At 34.2% G+C, this 13,876-nt stretch overlaps 1 protein-coding gene across 1 annotated transcript in view; it reads left to right on the top strand.

Moving 5' to 3' along the window:
* Positions 1-1,947: 1,947 nt before the first annotated feature.
* LOC311222194 (semaphorin-3E-like) overlaps positions 1,948-13,876 on the top strand; it is a gene marked incomplete at its 3' end in the record, with an annotated part of 114,587 nt that continues 102,658 nt past the window's right edge. Inside the window, exon 1 of the mRNA XM_084306359.1 lies at positions 1,948-2,190. Within this exon, the coding sequence (XP_084162485.1) occupies positions 2,064-2,190 (127 nt within the window). The 5' untranslated portion in view covers positions 1,948-2,063. The remainder of the gene's footprint in view (positions 2,191-13,876) is intronic.

Genomic DNA, 13,876 nt, shown 5'->3' with positions numbered 1-13,876 from the left:
TACTGCCAGACAGCTGGCTCTACAGCTGGCACATAAATATACAATTTAACACAACCTGCAATGTGTGTGCAAGAAATAGAGCAAAGAACTGTGTGACTTAGCTCTTGCTCAGTTCTTGCTCCTCTTGTTTAACTGTGGCACAGTTTCCAACTGATTTAAAGCTAGCCAAGGTATGTGTACATGACCTGCTGTTGGAGAACTAACAGGTAGACATGACCTCTTCCCCACTTCTGATTATAATGCCTCCAGGAGTCCTTGGGCACTCTCATTGATTTAGTTCTGTCTTTTCCCCAGTTACTTTTTATTTTTTTTTTTTTTTCCCATCTTAGTAGTTTGTATCTTTCATTTTTCTTGAACAGATCTGTCTTCTCCCATCCATGTATCCTGCCATTACAATTATTAGATTTTCACTATTTTATTGTACTAGATCGTTTTCAGTTTGCTGGCATCCAGAAATTTCTTATTAAATATTTCTCTCCAGACATCATTATCTTTTTTGGCTACAGAATTAGTTTGAGTGCATTATTTTCAAATTCATATATTAGTTTTCATTTTTCTTTCTCTGTGATTCTTTCTGTATAAAACAATGAGAAATATAAAGACCTAACATAACATTAATGCCCCATTAAAGTAGTGCAATTGTTAATAATAAAATACAGCTCACAAAGTGCTAAATGATTTTATGCTAGAAAATATTGTAATCCTTCATTAACATATTACAGACATGAATCTATAATCTTTATTTACAAGAACTTAGTTTTTGCCACAGATATATTTCTAATGATGTGACTTTTAATGATGTTTAACTACAAAGACGTGAAAAAGAGATTATGTTTTCGGGTATTTGGTAGTTTCAGTGTAAGAGGCAGCTACCTGATATTTGTAAATTTGATGTTATCATGTTGTCACAGCTTTTTTTTTTTATTATTTTTTTTCCCCAATGCTGCCCAATCCTACAGACATTCAGTTCCACAAGTAATTTTACTCACTTGTATAGACCACCTAGGATTCCTGACTCAGATGGTTAAAAATTAAGGTGGAGAAGCCATTGCACAGAACTAGATTTGAAAAAAATAATAAAACAAAACAAACAAACAAACAAAAAAGAAACAAACAAACAAAAAAAAAAAACAAAACACAAAACACAAAATCCACCTTTAAAAAAAAAAAAATAAAATAAAATATACAACTTCTATCTTTTTGTTCTGAACTACTTACTAGCATGCTGCTTAATGACTCTAAATGATAATGGACATAAATAGTTAATTCAAGGGTTAATCCTCCTCTAAAACTGAGCTGGGAACAAAAGCCAAAATGACTTTTCAGAAGGGAAGGACAGGAAGAATTCTGACCCTTCTACTGACGCTTTACAGAGTGAAACCATGAAGCAATTGTGGATTCAGTGCATGGCACGTGAATTAAAATGCTTCCTAGAAGCAGCTAGTTCTGTACATCGCTGCAACCCTCCCTGAACTTTCTCAGTAAATACAGCAGCCTGACAGCCTGGCTTCCCCGCTGGGTGGATCCTGCAACTCCAGGAGGGAATGGCACTTCTTGTTTTTAATTAGCTAAGGTGAAAGGTGAATTAAAACTGGCTGTTTGGCAAGTCAGAGCAAGGGGCTGAGTTCTGAAGAGCACCAAGGAGGAGGGTGCTTGCTTTTTTTTTTTTCTTTTTTTTTTTTTCCCCGTCCTTCTCTGAATGAATTGCCTTGCAGGAGGGACTGAAAATACAGCTTCTTCCTGAATCCACGGGCAGAGTTGCTAAAGAGAGCTCAAGACACAACACTGCAGAGTAACGCCTTGGAATGTCCTCGCACGTTATAAACAATTATCCCAGGGAGGGAATATTTTTACATGACATTTGCACAGCTTGACAAATGGCTAGCTGAGGCTGTGTGCTTTTTTGATGAACGTGGAATTTCCCATACAGATACCCCATAAACTGACCAAAGAGAGATATCTAACAGCGCTGGGAAAGTAGAAGTGGAACTTGGAGCCTTAAAACAAAAACAAACAAACAAACAAACAAACAGCAGCAATTCAGCGAAGAACACAAGAATTCGATGTTGGGCAGGATGGCATCTGCCCAGGACATTTTAATACTGGCGTTTTGTAGCTTGTTACTAGAGTTACCGATGAGATGTCATGCAACAGATACGAGGCAGCCAAGGTTACGTCTGTCACATAAAGGTAGGTCAATGTGTCAGGTTTTTAAAGAATTTATGTTAATGTAAATTCATTGATTTCACTGAAAGTATTGCACTAGGGTTCAACTGTAGTCCTTTAACAGAGCAAAATATTTATCTTCAGAAATCCTGGAAATTATGCTGTACTAAATTGTATCTGTAATTGAGTTTACTAAAATCAGAGAGATTTGAGGCACTTGCAGTGTCTGATTTTAGGCTATTTAAATATTTTCCTACCTGAAAGTGTATTAGATTTGCTTGTCATTCTGACTTGTCTTCCATGCTCTAAGAAGGATGTCCGGTTGCTAATAACATGGAGAAGATAACCCAAAATTATTGCTGAATAAATATACTCTTATGCATCAAGTAATCCTTAAGCAATTGAATGTCTGTTTTACTTTTAGAATTCTATTTTTGCACAAATATAGCTAAGGCAAAAAGACTGAATTCCTGTGCAACCATATGATTCATTTTCTAAACTAGCAAGTGTCATCACACTATAATTAAAATGACTAACTGCCAATGTAAGTCTGCTTGCACTTTAACTGTTACCCAAAGTAAAATGTTATTTTACATATGTGTGTATAATACTTATAAGCATCTCTTTCTTTTCCTTTTTTTTTTTTTTTTTTTATTTTCTTTTTTCTTCCAGTTTACCTGAAGCCTAAAACCTTCTTCCTTAGTGCCTTCAAAGTATCTCCTTGTTCTGTCTTGGATTGCATGTGATTTAAACTCTTCTTTATGATTCAGTTTTAATCCTGCATATATCTATAAATACCTGTGCGTAACCATGCAATTTCAGTTCTCCATAGCAGTATATACACTTGTAAATGATGTACTTAGAAATATATGACAGGCAGTTATTGCAGTGAAGGTGAAAAATGCAAGTGCACAAGATAAATTGGTTATTGGTGAATCAGTAATGTTTTTGATATTACCTTTTGGGCAAAGATGAAAAGGAAATGCCTTTTTGCTGACATTGTTGGGAATGAGAGAATGCTAATTTACTCAAGTACATTTCTGTGCTTATGAAAGTGATAACTAAGCTACATCAGTGTGAAATATACTGGAATACCTATTTTAAGTATGGCTAAGATTTAAAATCTAGCATCAGCTACAGTTCCATGTGTAGACAGCTTTAGTCTAAACAAGGTTTAATTGTGTTTTATATAGCAAACTAAATTACCAATCATAAAGGAAGAAGCAGAATAGGGTAATTGGTCTGAATATCTTGTTAGAAAGCTTTAAGAAATGGATTTCACTTTTATAGGGCAGTAAAATATATTTTAAAGAAATATAGACTTGTCATGAAAAGCTCTCTTGTAAGTAAACAATTAATTGCTATCAATGAAATAAATTATATGATCTGTTTTACTATATAAATCACTTATTTTTTAACCAATGGTTTCAAAGTATAGTAGGAATGAGTGATAAATTATGATTATATAACCCTCTCACATCTTTTTTGTTGAAAATGTGTATTTGAATGTTGATTTATTAAAACTATTAATGTTGATTACTAAGACTATTGTTATTATAGATATTTGTTTACTTGTAAAGGGGTTGAGGAGATGAGAAAAGCAGAGTAAATGAGACAAATAGACCTACTGTTCTGTTGGTCCAAGGCTCTGGTCCAAGCTGCCAGTTTTGGCAAGCTCCCGACTATAGTTCTGCAACTATTAACTGCTTCTGTGCTAACTTGTAGTAGTAATTGTTTTTCCGTTGGTTGGAATCAGTGTACATTTCATTGCATACTACTTCCATTTTCAGCAGGGAGCCAGTAATTTGGACATAACGCATTATAACTCTGATATCAAGGAGATTTTAAAACATCCATTTCTCAATGAGGGCCAAACCTCCCCTAGCTGATGTCAGTTTGCCCAGATCCAGTGACACAGATATACCTGTCCCAAGCAAATTCTCTACCATGAATACAGACATCACCATCTTATATTTCACCTTGTAGAGTAGCCTGCCACATTTTTCACACTTATGAAATGCGACTGATTTTACAAGCTGTATTGCAGTGAGTGAGTGTTTGACTACATATCCGAAGCCAAAGGTTATACATGGCATCCCTGCCTGCACCCTGGAAACAGCTCTTGTAATTCTCCCAACCAAAAGAATGTAACATCCAAGCATGAAGACTATGAGTAAATGTTGCTGTATTCACTAATCAAACAGGAACAGCAGGAGGGTCCCTCATCTTAATTGCACTTACTCCAAAGGGATGCTGCTTTGGGTACCAGCTAGTCATGGGCAGTTGCAAAGTGGTGGTTATGCATCTTCTTTACAAAACTGCTCTAGCCTGTCTGAGGTGCCATTTTCATACAGAAAAGTGAAGTCCATATGTGTAAATTTTGAGGGTGGAATAGGCAAAAATTCAGTTATATTTTTCACTGCAAAGACCCTGAAACATGAAAGCAAACATGCCTGTTCACTGCCTCCCTTTGTAACTGGATGTTGACAGTTAATTGGGATTCCAGAAAGCTAAGCTAGTGCTGACTGATAAGTTTAACAGGGGAGTTTTTGCAACTAGTCCACTTTGAAATTTTGTTACTTAAAAAAAAAAAAAAAAAAAAAAAAAAGCCAAGAGAAGTCTTCCATAAATTACAAATGCAGATGTTAAGATTTTATAAATTCAGAAATTTCCTTTCCATTTATTTATTTAGTTATTTATTACTTTATAAAAATGATGTTCAGTGAAAGTGCAAGGAACTGACAGTGACTGAGAACATTTTGCCCTCAATAAACCAACCTTCCAATCTTCACCTGCAGTACACACATGCCTTCAAATCCACTGCAACAAGATCAGGTCATAACCCTTGTTCAGAGGGGTCACCTCATGGATAGAAATACCACAATCCCCTTGCCAATTAAGGGATATATTGTGCAACCCTTGTTTGACTCTATGGCCATTTACTCAGCTTCAGTGGGAGTTAATCAAAGTCCTGCATTCTTGAACTACTGTTCATCCTGTCAGGTTAATGTAAACTGTAATGGTGATTTTTAGTATCATAGAGAATGCTCTTTCTTCATATTAAATTCAAACCTGAGAATTTTGTTATTCTTTTACATTAATCCTATAACCACCTAATAGTCGTTTTATGATTTTAACTTTATTCTTAGAAAGTTGAACTATATACAAGTCCAGGACTTCATGTTTTCCTCAAACCAACAATTTTTGTTCACCAGAAAATTTATACTACAATTAATATAATTTGTGGTATTAGCAGTATGGTCGTGCTGAAGTCTGGTGTTTCTTAACGACTAGTGAAGATCTTGCTTGGGGTAATAATGTACTCCAATATCTTCATGTTGATTTGTACAGACAAAAATGTGTTATTGCTCACTCAATATTACAGAGAAATAAAGTTTCTACATTATGAAGTTGTAGGTTGACAACTACATTTAAAAATCATTAGCTCATTTTAAGTACAGTACAGGCTCTGCCTAATGAGGTGTTAATGGAGGCCAAGCTTCAGCCCCTATTTTTTATTGGCTGCTGGTTAAATTCTTTCCCAGTATCCCACAGTTTGCGTTCTCGCAATGGGATATATATAATTAAGGTGAAATCAGCACACACTGCATGTTAAAAAGAAACTATTTACATTACAGATTGAAATGGATTAGGTTTCCAAAGGGTAGGAGGGATATATTTACATAAGCCTAGTAGAACTACATTAGAAGCATGTAGGCCTGAAGAGCCCATGAAGGATGTAATTGTATAATTCAAGCCTTACACATGGTTTTCAGTGCATTTCAGTTTTTTTTCTTTTCTTTTCTTTTCTTTTCTTTTTTTTTCTTTTTTTTTTCTTTTTTTTTTTTCTTTTTTTTTCTGGCTTGTGGATATGCTAAAGAGCAAAGGTAACAGTATGAAAGTGAGATGTTGAGCCCCTGTGGCAGTCTGCACAATTTTGTTGCAGCAATGGGATCTGGTATAGTGTGTTCTGCACAGAGATTTGCAGATCTTGAGGGATCTGCTTTCCTTTTTACCCATTTGCATTGCTATTGAATAACTTGAGGCATTTTGACATTGCCTGATCTCAGGTTGTATAACTATACTCTGGACACTATTCTTGCCTGGAAAAGGTATGGTTAAGTAGCATTTCACAGAATCACACAGAATCACAGAATTTCTAGGTTGGAAGAGACCTCAAGATCATTGAGTCCAACCTCTGACCTAACGCTAGCAGTCCCCACTAAACCATATCCCTAAGCTCTACATCTAAACATTTCCAGTCCAAAAATCTCCTTCTTGCTTGCTGTAAACAGTGCTTGCTACATGCTGTAGTGGACCAAAGCTGCAGCAGGAAGAAGGTTCAGAATGAATTTAGAAAGAAAGAATCTGGATTTAAGCAATTTATTCTCCAAACATAAATATTTCAAACAACAGCAGCATATGATGGAGGAAGGGAGAACTGAAGTGTCATGGAAGAAAAGTGATATTCTCTGTGTTCACATACGGATTTTAATACACAGAATGTGTAATGTAAGACAATACATAAGAATTTTGGTCTGTTAGGTCTGGCTAATCATCTTTGAGGAATGCTGAGGTCTGCTACAGTAGAAAAAATGTTTCATTGCAATTTGCAGGACTTTCATCATGCCTACTTTAACTTTCTTGATAATTATAATTTATAATTCATTTTACTTAAAGTATACTAAGATATTTCTTCAAATTTTATTGATTATAATTTAGTTTCTCTAATCAGAAAGTTACTCGCAAAAACAAATTTGATTTCAGTAAATGGTGTTGTAGTTATTGTAGCAATGTCTTGCTATTCGTTATTCTAGTCATATAACTAGGTATCTTCATAATATATTTCTGTGTCAGAAGTCTAGTTAGATGACAGCAAAACTTATGGAGGGACTAATGACTACAGTCAATAACAAAAACATACGTAATTTTTAGACAGTCATTTGTGAATTCTGAAGTAGGTAAATATACTTAATGCACATATGGAATTTTCAATTAGTAATCACCTGGCCACATAAATCATGGCTAATTAATGACTAACCACATAATCCTAACTGAATCGTGACTGATTAAGTTTTATGCATGAAAATATTTTCTATTTTAACAGCTTTCATTGTAATAAAAGTTTGGTTTTGAATGATCATTAAAAATTAGTTCTCCTACCAAGAAAAGTTCAAATGCAAGAAAAATTCATGCTAGATGTAAATCACCCTGAAACTGTACCAAAATAAGGATTTGGTTTCTGATCTATGCTTGTGTGGAGAAGTGTGGAGAAGTCTGTACAAAATAAAGTAGAAGTTATATTATGTGAATGCACATATAGATGTATTTATAAATTGTGTATATATATATATGTAACATATCTTTTTGTTTGTTTGTTTGTTTCTTATAGTAAATTAAAGAACAGTGTAATTCTGAGGGTTGAGGTACTAAAGGCCTGTATTATGGCTCTGGGTCTACAAAATGTGTTTGGGTATAAGGACTGATATTAAAAGTGTTTAGAAAAAAAGTATGTGACAAACAGTCTCCTTTAACCCAAACCCTCAGGGCCACATAGAATTCAATGTCAATACAGAAACGTCTTTGGGAAGGATATACAGATATCACTGGTGGGGTAGAGAAGAGAGCTTTTGTAGTCCTCCCACTGGTCAGACAACTGATTCTTTACACAAGCTTTAGGTTTATTATTTATCCAATTCACAAGAGGTGACTGGCAGCAAGTTTGGGAATGCTTCCAAGTAATCCTAGATGCACTTGTTCACCAAGACTGCATTTCTTTTTGGCAGAGAATTCATCCCAGTTCCTTACATAACTGCAGTTTGTTGACAAAGTCTTCTGTAAGTATTACCGTAGCAGAACTTGAAAGCGATAAGCACTACTGCTGTGGATGCAAGAAGCAGACTGTTTGCTACGTAACATGAATCATTTTCCTGGTTTTGCTTTAAAGGACTAAGTGTCATGTGAAGTTGCAAACCCAAAATATCCTGTGTACTGCTGCTTCCACAAAGCTACCTCCCTGCTTTCAAAGTGATAACACCATCTTCTATTTTTAACTCTTCATCATATATTGTACTGATAATTACTTAATAAAAATTAAATAAATAAATAAATAAATACATTTTACTTAAATAAATGCAGGATTAATGATGTTTGTATGATTTACAGTATGCTGTGCAAGGGTGAGCATCAAGCATCTGTTTCATTTTTTTTGAGAAACTTTAGGTCAATAAATATTCTAGAACTGTGCAATGGGAATACTAAATATTATTAAAACTGCTGTCCTAGTCTTCTTCATGAAGCTAGGCAAATATGAGGAAGTTATAACATGCAGTCAACATTAATTAGAAGAAAAAAAATCTCTTAAAGAAATTCATAGCCTACAGCAAGAAAGATAAAAATCTTTGTTTTACAGATAAAACCCTCTTAACTTGAGTATACTATTTGAAATGCTTTCTGTTGTATAGTTAATGTTTGTCATTTAAATAATCCATTAAGGATTCATGACTGAACATGAAACAAAATGCTAAATAAAAATAAGAGTTAAAAGACTATATTATTAAAAATAAAAATCTGTAGTTTAGTTTTAATTCCAAACTCCTGTGAAGCCAGAATGTTAAGTTTTGAAGAAACAATATATGAGTAGTTTTTAAAATAAATTCCATCTTTAAGTTAGTGGAAACTGTAAACTGCAAGATTCAGATTGAAAAACTGAGTTTACACATAGATTAAAGCAAATAAAAATATTTATTCTCATGGTTTCAAATACAAATGTTACTAACCTATTTTTTCCTCTTTTCTGTCATCTCATACAAACTGACGAACTCAATTTTCCCTTTATCTTGTTTTTTCTGATCTTCCTTAAAGCTACAAATTCTGATTTTGGAAGAGGTAGTTCACCATGTTAACCAATTGAGTTTAATGTTGATATAACTGTGTTTCTCTTTTAAGCATCTTCTGTTTTGATGAAACTATAAATCGATAAGTTTTTGCCCGTGCTGCATACCTTTGGCAGACTTTTAGAGTGGTTTAAAATTTATTTTCAAAACAGTATAAAGCAGGACTGTATTATTATGTGTTCAGTTTCTAGTCTTACCTTGTGATCATTTCCACACTTACAAAAATCAACTAAGTAAAAATAGTTTTAGATTTTTTTTAAACAACATTACAAATACAAGGAAAGATTTATCTGTTTTTTTCTCCGAGTTTGTCCATGTTTCTTGATGCTAGACATTTTCAGAGGATTCGTAAACTGCAACACATTACAATCAGGCATCTGGATACACTGTTTAGCTATGCTGCTCTAGGAGAATATATCATGTTAGTAATGCATATTTGTTTCTCTACTAGTCTGCTCTCATTCTTATTTTACCTGTAATTTGCAGGAGCTCTGGAATACTATGGTATGTCAAAGGTTCCATTTACAGTTTCTGTGCAAGTATGTACAGGAGGCACATAACCACAAAGATGTCAACAGAGTGATGTCTGCCAAACACTGTGGCCTTGGCATGACACACAGACAGTGTGTGTAGCCAATAGCTGCAAAACTTGGATCACTCATATAAAGAAAAAAAAAAAAAAAAAAAAAAAGTAAGTTGAATCTCATCTTTAAATTACTTTTTATTAGACTCAGGTAAAAGCAGATAATTGGTAGTTGTTTTTGTCATGTCTTGTTACCCTGTCTCAATATATAGTCTCTCTATCTTATAAACTTCACAGTTTAGTACAAAATCAATGAAATGTACTAGGAAATAGCAATACTCTTTGCCCGTTGTCTTCCATGATAAAACTTGGTGTCATAGCGAGTGTAACTCGCTATGCCTGTCACTGGTTGACTTCTAGCAGTAACATCTCCAGTATCAAGGAAATGAACCAAAATTGGATTTTTCAACGCTTTTGTAGGTTAAAAAGTCAGCACAAAGGAACAGTCTAATGGCAAAGACTAATTTGTCATAGACATGCAACATATAGTTTCTAAAACTGTATTACCCTTCTTAATTGAATTGCTTGAAATGAGCTTTTGTATCAAACCTAGGCACAAAGGATATCCTTCCAGTCTGTGAAGGAAGGTTGCAAGGTTGCATGATAGAAATGAAAGTTTTGTGTTTTGCATGGCCAATGAAAATGTAGTTGAAAGTATCCCTATAAATCTATCCAAAATAAAGAAGAAATAAAAGGTCAGAAACTTCATTCTTGGGGAAAAATAAATAAATCCAATCAAACAAAGCCTGTTAACCAGAAACAAAATCACTTCTTGTATTCCTTGGGCCTGAGCAGAAAATGTTGATTATTTATAAGCATTTAATGACAGGCGATATATAGTCCTCTTTAAACTGTGATTTGGCAGCAGCAGCTAAGAGTAAAATAATGTTTATGATCTTTGTGTAATCATGTTGCTAATATTTCTACTTCATCAGTACTGAAGATTTTCAAGTCTTAGGAAATTCATTCTTTCTGTTCAGCATGCAAATTCTATCTTTTGTTTCTATTTCTTTAAATCCCTCCAAGTATATTTACTTACAAATTTAAAAGATTCTTGACTGGATCCCTCCAGCATGATGATGGCTTTTTTTGGCAAATTATTTGCAAAATATTTTTTTAAACCAAGGAACCTGTATTTGGAAGGCAGAAAGAAGATGTCACAATAGATAATGTATCTATTCTGTGTTTATTTTTATCTAAAGGATTCCTGACTTCATACTGTGAAGCAATTGAAGCTTCTGTAGGAATTCAAACAATGGGTTTTTTACTGTTTCTACGTTTGCTTTATAGTCTTTTCCTTACAACACTTTTGTTTAATAGGCCTAGTAAAATGGTGAATGCAACTGTAAATATATCTTTTATTTGTTGATGTGTAATAAACATCACAGGGGTCTTTTCTTATTTAGATCTTCCTGACACTGGTGAAAGAAAATTGTACAAAATGAATGAAAAGTGCTTTAAACTGATTGAAGAAAACAATAGTCCCCAGATACCTTAGGGTCAATACCTTGTTTCTTTTTTTTAACAGATAGTTTCCTCCAGAAGTGTTACTAAAACTTAATAATAGTAAAATAGCAGGTTGTTTAATGCAAGGGAATTATTCTAGATAGCACTATTCACTGGGGTCATCACTGAAGTCATTTTTCATCCAGAAAGCTAAAGGCTAGCATGTGTTGCTTAATTCCATGAGTTCCTGCAACACTTTATTTATGATCAGGCAAAGTACTTTCCTGTGGATGTGTGGTAAAAGACAAGAGTGATGGAAAACAAAACCATTCATTTATGTATTAAATATTTCATCTCTGTTGATTGAGAATGATATGATGCAAAGCTTGAAAATATTTGTTGTCTTGGAGCCCAGAAATATGTAAGCTGTCGTAGAGATCCTGTTAAATTGTTGCTGCAAAAATGCTTTGTTTTTATATGCCTGTGTTTACATGCAGTGAGTCATTATTTTCTCTTCTCTGCTTATCTTAGGCAAGGCCACATCCTTCTGCATATTTTCAGGTTACACAAGCATCTGGGATAGTAGTTGTTTGTAAACACACTACTAAGGAGGTGTTAAAATATTTAACAGGTTGAGCATTTCTTGTAGTTCGGGAAGAGGCTGTAAATAGTCCTATGTTGTGTATTGATGCCATAATATTCCTTATTGAGAGACTGCATGTTTCTGTGGGGCAACATTAAAATAATATAATGTGTTACTTCATTTCTAAAATACTTGAATTCTTTCAGATGAAATGCTTAACATTTAGAAGTTAAAAATAATCAGTCAAGAGTGGTTCTCCAGCAACAGCTGTGAAAGCAGTACTTTGTGCCTAAATTCAACCACTAAATATAGGAAACTTTTACTACAGAAATAGAACAGAGAACTTATTTCACTGTTACTAAAGACAATGGCAAACCTCCCACGATTTGTATGACTAAAGAGTTGGCAGCATATTTCCTTATTCCTGGACTTATTTTCTGAAAGAGGTGATTCCATTTTGTTGTTGCACTTGTCCTGGACATGTACTTATGAGTTCCCTGAGTACAGAAGGACAATAATAGTCAGCTTGAACCAGAGGCCCTGACTTAACACTCAGATAAAAGTAGGTGAGATGGACTTGGGATGAATGTTTGATGATAGATACAGGATGTTACATGTCCAAAGATAAAACCTTGACTGAGAGTGACTTATTTCAGACTTTACATGCAGTACAATTTTCTTGACAAAGTATAAATTAAGATATTATTACTAAGTACTGTGTCTTTAATCTAATAATGACCTGGAACATGAAGGACAAGGGTGTAGTCACTTGAGCAATTTAAGCAGCTACTGAAGCTGCTGGGCACAGCTATCTCTGGACCATAGTACTGGCTCAAAGGTGTTCTGCATCTATTTTCAGTGCACAATATCCTGCTTCAGCTAAGCACAATATTCTGAGTTAGGTTAAGCATGATATGCTGATTTAGGACAAGCAGATTTCAGAGCAGCTTAAGCTAAACTTGTGCAGTTCATATCATAATGAACCCCCTCACAGCTGCCTGCCAGAGGCTCAGCTACTTTCTGGCCAAGAAACAGTAATAAACAGCGGTTATATAAAAGCTGCTTAAGTTATTTCCGTGACACACAAACTGCCCTTATAAACCATATTTGACAACTTTGATCCTATAAATACTTGATCGTGTGTGTTCATTTAATCGTACAAATGCCTCCATTGACTTAAATTTAAGTTGGTGTTTGTTTGCTGAATCAAAGGTCTAAGTCCCGGATTCTCTGTGGCCATCCCCTGTAGTGTGATTGATTGAAACCAATCATATCAAAAGTTCTATTTTGCCCGTACCCCAGGCATTACAAAGCAACATGAAACTTTTATGATTTTGATTTATGTCTATAATTTCCACTTTTTATTTTTCTGTTTGGTTAAAATAAATAAATAAATAAATAAATAAATAAACACATGGAAAAGGCTTAAGACTTACATTTTGCTGTGTTTTTTTTTTTTTTTTTTTTTTTTTATTATATGGAGAGTGGTATTTTCAGAAAATACGGTCTTTGTGGATTTTATAGTGCACCATAATAAGTGTGGGCACTGGTATTTTAGAATTGTGAATTAGATGTTACAAGTACTACATGTGATCTCTCCTTTTTTTTTTTTCTTTTTGAAACAGAAAAACTCCTTACTTTGTATAGAATGAATCAAATTATTTAATGGCATCAGGTTAATGGATTTGTGTGTCTGTGTGAGAATATCACATTTACTGCTTTAATCTGGCACTAAAACTCTTGAGCTGTAAAATTAGCTCTCTGGGCTCTTAAGAAGAACCTTGTACACAATTTAAAAATAAAACAACAGCAACAACAAAGTTTATAACATGGAAATATGAAAATAATAATCACTGATGTTTATATATTCTTGTAAACAACTCCTGAAGTGTGTTGTGAATTGGATAGCAGCATAGAAACACTCAGTCTCAATATCATTGAAAGGTAACGGAGGTCCTGCTATTGGCTGGGAGTATTGCAGGACCCATGGGGAATAGCTGGTGTTATCGTGTGTTATCATGTCTTAACCATGTTTTATATTTTAATTGGCAATCTGTAACTTAACACAATGTAAGTTTTTATTCTATGAGGAGAATGTGCATCAAATGTTTCCTGAATTAGGCATACACCATGTGACTAATATTCCTGGACTGATAGGTCCTGCTACAAATTTATTTGGGGTAGTTTGATTTCTATGTCCAA

The sequence above is a fragment of the Netta rufina genome (assembly GCF_964035555.1).
Source record: "Netta rufina genome assembly, chromosome: 1".
In the NCBI taxonomy this organism is placed as follows: Eukaryota; Metazoa; Chordata; class Aves; order Anseriformes; family Anatidae; genus Netta; species Netta rufina.
The sequence above is the reverse complement of the archived record's forward strand: the minus strand, read 5'-3'. Positions and strand labels throughout refer to the sequence as shown.